The sequence below is a fragment of the Doryrhamphus excisus genome, linkage group LG19, assembly GCF_037039965.1.
Source record: "Doryrhamphus excisus strain RoL-2023G ecotype Guam linkage group LG19, RoL_Dexc_Guam_v1.1, whole genome shotgun sequence".
NCBI lineage: Eukaryota > Metazoa > Chordata > Actinopteri > Syngnathiformes > Syngnathidae > Doryrhamphus > Doryrhamphus excisus.
Window position 1 is genome coordinate 7866200 of NC_136375.1, and position 8505 is coordinate 7874704.

The 8505-nt window shown below is 39.3% G+C and overlaps 1 protein-coding gene across 1 annotated transcript; it reads right to left on the minus strand.

Moving 5' to 3' along the window:
- Positions 1 to 1941: 1941 nt before the first annotated feature.
- On the minus strand, positions 1942 to 7704 carry LOC131107140 (toll-like receptor 5). Its single transcript, XM_058056874.2, has 2 exons — positions 7569 to 7704; positions 1942 to 5886 (listed from the first exon to the last, which is right to left on the minus strand). The coding sequence occupies exons 1-2, from the start codon at positions 7698 to 7700 to the stop codon at positions 4048 to 4050; spliced, it is 1971 nt and encodes a 656-aa protein (XP_057912857.2). The 5' UTR covers positions 7701 to 7704; the 3' UTR covers positions 1942 to 4047.
- Positions 7705 to 8505: the final 801 nt, after the last annotated feature.

Genomic DNA, 8505 nt, shown 5'->3' on the forward strand with positions numbered 1-8505 from the left:
ATACAACAGGAGATATGTCATGTTACACTTATCGGTATCGGAAATTGAGCGTTGGACAATATCGGAATATCGTCTTTCTGCAAAAAAAAAAAAGCCAATATCGGACATCCCTTTCAATAAGTATTGAAAAAAAACAGCATCCTTTTTTTGCCGCTTCCATGCCAAATCTGGCTTTGCAAACATGATAAAACACACTCATGTGGAGACATGAGGAAGTGAAAGTGAGGATTGGATGAGTCGATGAATTGATCATGAAGAATGTGCCGCATTATGTGGAATTGACTGTAGATGTATCTAAGTGCACTATAGCCGAGGGGCTGTTGATTCAGTCTCGACTAGTTTGCAGTGTAAAGAAGACAAACAGGATGTTAGGAAACAGGAGCTCAGAACATTCACACGGAGAGTTACAGTTGATTCGTTGTTAATTTTCCCCATCGTCTTTGGTCAAGACTATTCAGTGATGAGTGAAAAGACATATTGTGATCATTATTTACAGTTTTTGGAGTTTTTATTCAACAAAAAAAAAACAATTTCAATGTCCTCTGAAGGATGAAATGTGATTTCACTCCATTTTGGAACAAACACCAGACAAAATGGGTATTTTTCCATCTGTTTGAGTGGTGGTCACTGAGCACCTAAATGACCCACTTAGTTTTCTACATGTGTGTCGTTCAGTGAAAGTGAAAGTACATGCAATTGACCTTTAAAACAGGAAGTATAGATCATGTTGATATGAAGTGATTGCGGTGATATACAATGTGCAATGCAATAGGTGGGTTACAGATGCAAGGTGTTTTAAAGAGAAAACTGTATTAGTCAGGGTAGATTTTCATTGTGTACATTAATAATACTTTTTTTTTAAAGAAAAAATGATTTCTGTCCGCTTATCATACATCGGAACTCTGATGGTGACAGCAGGGTGAATGTGATTGTTGTTAAGAATTTTGTCTTTACACATTGTCTCTGTGTCCGTTCTGTATCAGGCTTGTAAAGTATATTGTATGACCGGGAGAGGGCTGTGGGGGCGCGTGGGGGGGGAGGACATCACATGCCGATGGAGAAAAAAAGAAAAAAATGGGTGAGGGGGGAGGGATGGAAGCAGTGAGCCAAAGACAATCAGGAAGTGAGGAACGACTGTGGAGGAGGTGGATACGGAGCCAGTCTCCATGGTAACCTGCCGGTGGAGGGGATTGGATGGTGGGGAAGTGGGGAGTCGTGTATCTATATATGGTTGTAAAATAGCTGAAGCCAATACTGCTGAGCTCATCTGTTCCGGGGGGAGGGGGCCGGGGGGTAAACACTAATAAAAACACTGTCAAAAAGCCTTTTCTTGTAACTTTATTGCAACAATAGATGCCAAAGTAGTCAAATATGATCATAATTGATGATGAAAAAAATACTTCAATAATTCTAATTTAAATAATGTAATTTTTGACAACATTAAAAAAAATCTCTTTTGACTTTGGATTTATATTTTATACGTTATAAAATCCAAAACATAAATAATTATATGTTATAGGTCACTTATTAAACAGCTAATTTGTATTTAATGGTAAAGCAATGTATACTATATTTTTATATTTAAATTAATACAAATTATTATATGTATTATTGTATTATTATTGTATGTATTATTATATGTGTATGTAATATTTTTTACAATTATTCTGTGTTGCTATATAGTATTGCATCCAGGCATCACTTGTTACTCCACTATACAGTATACATCATGCAAGACACACAATATGAGCAATATGTGCAATATGAATCTTATCTGCAGATGATTTACAGGCGAGGAGAGGCCTCTCTTTCACCCCCTGCTTGTGCGGTAATTAAATATTTCATGATCAGCGCACAACCTCGTTATAGGCCAGTGTGAGTGTATTTTTGCTGTCACATGAAGCACAGTTGCTTATTTTTTTTAAATCCTTTATTTTAGTAAATATTTCATGAAAATCCACCCATCCAGACTGGAGGTGGGTAGGGAGAAGCAGGACGGGCAGACATCAAGGTCAACGGTTGTTAGCTCTATGCTGCCCTCTGCTGTCAGAGTGAATGCGTGCAGATTCCCCTTTAGATACAGTATATAGCCACGCACAGGGAAATTTCCTTATTTTCAAATACAAATGATGACAGGTATAAATTATATTATTTAAGATGGCAGTATCCCGTAATACTACTATGGAAAATAATTTCTAGCCCTTTATAGGCAAGGACCCAAATGTAATACACTATCCCAGGGGTTCCAAAACTTTACCAACTTGGGACCCACTTGAAAAGCTAACTTATTTGTCTAACTAAACTTATTATTATTATTAATAAATAATATAATAATAATTTATTTTTATTTTTATTTTTATTTTTATTTTTATTTTTATTTTTATTTTTATTTTTATTTTTATTTTTATTTTTATTTTTATTTTTATTTTTATTTTTATTTTTATTTTTATTTTTATTTTTATTTTTATTTTTATTTTAGATTAAGATTCGGGATTTAAATGAAAGCAGGGGGATAAAGGAAGCCCAAACTTTTAATCTAATTAATTCTCATACTTTTCATAACTGCATTCAAGACTGGCATGATGACCAGAGAGCTACGTTCCAATCATAAATTGAAAAAATATTCACAAATAAACACTATGAACCTTTTACCATTTTCACTTTTGGAATTGAACTATGTGTGTGCACCAACGGGTTTCTTCTTTAGTCCACCATCTTTGATATTGAGTGAGTTACGTAGGGGTGTCACAAGACACGGCATTGGGTCTACAAGAACTAGAAAAGTCAAGATTTTAACAAAGTAATGTCATTTCTACTACGTTACGCTCTTCTGCACTATGTGTGTATGCTAGCGACCCCGCCTCCACTCACACAGACAAAAAGACTGACAAAATCTTAATCTTAAAAGGGCTCACTCCGTTCATGCCTTTGATGTGATTAATTAGGCAGATTGTGATTAATTTATTACGTTATTATTGTTCCAGGCATCATTCCCTAGTTTTTTCAGACCGCTAAATCTTCTCACCCCTACTATTAAGTGCTTTCAGTGGCCAGAAGATGTGTAGTAATCCAAAAGACGAACTTCACGGAAACCATTGATGTGATTAATTAGGCAGATTGTGATTAATTTATTGCGTTATTATTGTTCCAGACATCATTCCCTAGTTTTTTCTGACTGCCAAATCTTCTCACCCCTACTATTAAGTGCTTTCAGTGGCCAGAAGATGTGTAGTAATCCAAAAGACGAACTTCACGGAAACCATTGATGTGATTAATTAGGCAGATTGTGATTAATTTATTGCGTTATTATTGTTCCAGGCATCATTCCCTAGTTTTTTCTGACCGCTAAATCTTCTCACCCCTACTATTAAGTGCTTTCAGTGGCCAGAAGATGTGTAGTAATCCAAAAGACGAACTTCACGGAAACCATTGATGTGATTAATTAGGCAGATTTTGATTAATTTATTGCGTTATTATTGTTCCAGGCATCATTCCCTAGTTTTTTCTGACCGCTAAATCTTCTCACCCCTACTATTAAGTGCTTTCAGTGGCCAGAAGATGTGTAGTAATCCAAAAGACGAAATTCACGGAAACCACTGATGTGATTAATTAGGCAGATTGTGATTAATTTATTGCGTTATTATTGTTCCAGGCATCATTCCCTAGTTTTTTCTGACCGCTAAAACTTCTCACCCCTACTATTAAGTGCTTTCAGTGGCCAGAAGATGTGTAGTAATCCAAAAGATGAACTTCACGGAAACCATTGATGTGATTAATTAGGCAGATTGTGATTAATTTATTGCGTTATTATTGTTCCAGGCATCATTCCCTAGTTTTTTTCTGACCTCTAAATCTTCTCACCCCTACTATTAAGTGCTTTCAGTGGCCAGAAGATGTGTAGTAATCCAAAAGACGAACTTCACGGAAACCATTGATGTGATTAATTAGGCAGATTGTGATTAATTTATTGCATTATTATTGTTCCAGGCATCATTCCCTAGTTTTTTCTGAACGCTAAATCTTCTCACCCCTACTATTAAAGTGCTTTCAGTGGCCAGAAGATGTGTAGTAATCCAAAAGACGAACTTCACGGAAACCAACAGGATGTTCACACCTGAAATCCTCAACAGAATTCAAGAAGGTTACATTTGTTTCCTTCATCCACGTCAAGAAGCCCCTCAGGTTTGAGTCACAATGGAATCGGTTCATCTTTAAATCCAGGAAGCCGAGAGAACGGAAAGCGGCCGGGTCAGGAGATGCTATGAAGTTATCTGCCAGATGAAGTGACTTCAGGCCGTTGGGAAATACATGTGGTTGGAGATGCGTTAAAGCGTTAGACGAGAGGTCCAGCTCCACCAGTGAGGTGAGAGACTTGAAGATGCCTTCAGGAAGAACACGTAAGCCGTTGGAGCTCAAGTTCAGTGACACCAACTGAGGGAGATGGTTGAAGATGTCGAGGCATCTGCCTTGAGACCACGCGGACTGCAGGTTGATGCTGTGGAGATCTAAAACCACAACGTTGCTCACTTCTTGTGATGTGGTGCAGCATTTGATTGGGTTGTCTCCGTAGAAAAGCTGCTGGAGTTGTTTCAGGTTAAACATCTGCAAGTCCTCCAACCTGTTGCCTTCAATGTTTAAGTATTCCACATTCGGGGCAAATGCGGCAATATCGTAAGCTGATTTTAATCTATTATCCTTCAAATGGAGAAGGTTTAAACTAGGCAGAGAGCTGGGGAAACCAAGCTGCCGAAGTGAGTTTCCTGTTAATTGTAATATTTTTAAACTCAAAAGTCCTTGAAATGCTTGATAGCCCAACGCACCGATGTGATTATTAGATAAGTCCAACACTCGTAGGTTTATTAGATGAGCAAAACTATGAGAATAGATTTCCCCGAGCAAATTATAAGACAAATTAAGCAGTTTCAAACCTTCTAAGCCCTCAAAGGTATTTTGGTGTATCTGATTGACTTTGTTTCCATGGAGGTCAATGATGTTTACGTCTGGTAGTAGGCTGAATACTCCCGTATGAAGTGCAAATATTCTGTTTTTAGACAGATCCAAAAAGCTGACAGAACTGCTCATCAGGCCTTCAAATGTGCTCCTGTCTACATCCTGGAGGTTGCTGAATGAGAATCCTCTACCAATGTGTCCTGATAGCTTGAGATGGGAGATCTTCGTACCTTGAATGGCTTTAAAAAACTGCTTTAAATTGGTTATACTTAAGCCGTTATAGGACAAGTCAAGGGTTGTGAAGGATAGTCCTCTGAACGGATTCCCACAATCGCGCAGGTCAATGCTATCACGGGCGTTGACGTTGTTTGAGTCCAAATTCAAGGATTCAAAGTGTTTCCCTTGAAAAGCAGCCAAGTCGGGTTCACATATTTTGTTGATTTGATTCAGTTTCAAGTTCAGATGTTTCAGATTGGTCATGTTGGCAAAAAACAGAGAAGGCTGGAGTCTCTTTATTTGGTTGGCGCAGAGATCCAGAGTCTCTAATGACGTCAGTGGCTTCAGATAGTCGCCCCGCAGGATGGAATCTGGAAGAGAACAGTAATCCAGGTGCAGGCTCTGCAAACTGGACAAGCCCAAAAAGGCTTGAGGCTCCAGCCGAAGACCGATATTGAAACCAAGAACCAACTTCTTGAGGTGTCTTTGTCCTGTGAATGTATGGTCTCGAATCACAAGCGGTGAATACTGACGACCCAGGTCCAGTTCTTGTAGCAACTCAAGGCCAGACAAAGAGGTAGAGTTGAGCTCTGCGATGTGGTTCATCTCCAGATAGAGGTGGGTGATGTTGGGAGGAAGAACAGGAACCCAATACAGGTTCTTGAGGGCACAGTTGGCTACAGGACCCGCTATGATGCAGGAAGAGTGGCAGCCTGGAGCCTGTAGGTTGGAAAAGGACTTGTTAATGAATCGGCGCAGCTTGAAAGGTTCAATTCCACCCTCAGCCATCTCTGTGTGGAGTTTGCATGTTTTCCCCGTGCATGCGTGGGTTTTCTCCGGGTACTCCGGTTTCCTCCCACATTCCAAAAACATGCTAGGTTAATTGGTGACTCCAAATTGTCCATAGGTATGAATGTGAGTGTGAATGGTTGTTTGTCTATATGTGCCCTGTGATTGGCTGGCCACCAGTCCAGGGTGTACCCCGCCTCACGCCTCGACCCTCGTGAGGAAAAACGGTAGAAAATGAATGAATGAATGAATGAATGAATGTCAAACTGAAGACAAATGGGAGTTGTTCCTTTTCAGACCTACAGAGGTCACAATTGTCAACTCATCCTCTTCAAACAAATACAGTGAAACCCCAGTTTTCCTACACTATACTCTTACTGTTTTTTTGACAGTTTCCTCATGCTTTTTTTTCATATACCATATTGTTTTTTTTACAGGCAAACATGATGCACAACAAAGGATGACATATTTTTTTACAGTTGTTTGATGACTCTGCCTGACTGATCACCATTATCTTAAACTTACACTCATAACTCCTCTTCTGTTGTGTGCTAACTTGAGGTACTTTTCATCCAGGTCACTAGTGTATGTGTGAATGACCAGGAAAAAAAGCTCTGACTCTCTTGGGGAGAAGTTGTTGGGTGCCTATAGCCCTTTGAGACTCTTTTGGGATTAGGGGCTATATAAATAAAATTGACTTGACTTGGCCACAAATCTCTGGACCCCAAATATAGGATGACTTTTTTGTATGGAAAATATACATACCTGAGAGCATGAGGGGGGAAAAAAACAATTGACTTGAGTCACAATTTTGATAACTTTGGACTTGACTTGACTGTATCGTCAAAGACTCTGACATTAACCTGATGACTGGAAAATACTGTTGAGTAAAACGTGCCCCCTTTCAAAGTATTCAACCAAAATGATTGTTTTTATGACATTTTCAACAAAACAGCATACTTTTACTTTGAATATGCTTCGTTAAATGCATCTATTAACATCCAATCAGGTTTAAGAACAAACAACGAATATGTGGACTACATTTCTGTGCACTGACTAAATCCTAAATGCTATGCATTTTATTTGGGAGACACTAACCGGTGCTTATAAGGACTCGACTTTGGACTCATTCATTCATTCATTCATTCATTCATTTTCTACTGCTTTTCCTCACGAGGGTCGCGGGGGATGCTGGAGCCTATCCCAGCTGTCTTCGGGCGAGAGGCGGGGTACACCCTGGACTGGTCGCCAGCCAATCACAGGGCACATATAGACAAACAACCATTCACACTCACATTCATACCTATGGACAATTTGGAGTGGCCAATTAACCTAGCATGTTTTTGGAATGTGGGAGGAAACCGGAGTACCCGGAGTACCCGGAGAAAACCCACGCATGCATGGAGAGAACATGCAAACTTCACAATTGAACCCTGGTCTCCTAGCTGTGAGGTCTGCGCGCTAACCACTTGTCCGCCGTGCTGCCGACTTTGGACTCGAGACTTGATATTAAAGACTTTAGACTTGCAAAACACTGACTTGCTATCTCCTACGATGATCTTTTACGAATCTTTTCATTTTTTTTGGACACAATGAAAAAGTAGCGATCCTACCTGTTGTAAAATGAAGACGATGAGCACAGGAAAGGCCAACAACCCCGTCATCATGCCGCTTTTCAGTGAAATAGCCCGCCTCAGATTGTGCTTGTTTTTATGGACATTGGATTGACCCTCAAGCGTAAACATGACATTCCACGGAATTTCCCTTTTGTTGCCTCATATCTACAGATTTGCAGAACATTGTTTACGGTCTTTTGTTAAGTTTTGTGAAGTACTGGGTTTTTTTTCTATTGGAATTAAGCTTATAAAGCAACTTACAAAGAATAAAAGTATGTCTTCCTAAATCATTGCAAAGTGATGGATGTTCTGCTGTGTTTGTGTACCATTTGATCACACACGCCTGCTGAATTTCACAACCACGGGACAATGGAAGTCAGTCCAAAGGATACCCAAGGCACATAGAGTCCTGTATTTAGCTTGCTAAAGAAGTACGGTATTTTCTATTTAGCATAGCCACAATAAAAATGTATGTAGTTTATTATTGATCAGTAAAGATGACAATATGTATAATCCATCCATTCTTTCTCTATGCTGCTTATCCTCACTAGGGTCGCAAGTATGCTGGAGCCTATCCCAGCTGTCTTAGGAGGTACACCCTCGACTGGTCGCCAGCCAATCACATGGCACATATAGACAAACAACCATTCACACTCACATTCATACCTATGGACAATTTGGAGTCACCAATTAACCTAGCATGTTTTTGGAATGTGGGAGGAAACCGGAGTACCCGGAGAACATGCAAACTCCATGCCCAAGCGGAAAATCTATCACACAAAATAAATCACTCCTTCACTGTGCGGCCCCAATATGAATCAATGTATTAATAATAATAATAATAATGCATTTTAGTTATATTGCACTTTATATTACGGAAATCTCAAAGTGCTACAAAGAAAGCATAAAACCTACAGTGCAGCGATAAAACAAC

Bases quoted from the DNA above. Each gene is read 5' to 3' on its own strand.
- LOC131107140 (XM_058056874.2), bottom strand. From the start codon at position 7,700: ATGTTTACGCTTGAGGGTCAATCCAATGTCCATAAAAACAAGCACAAT. The intron at 5,887-7,568 runs GTAGGATCGCTA...TCCAACCTACAG, and splicing joins TCGTCTTCATTTTACAACAG to GCTCCAGGCTGCCACTCTTC.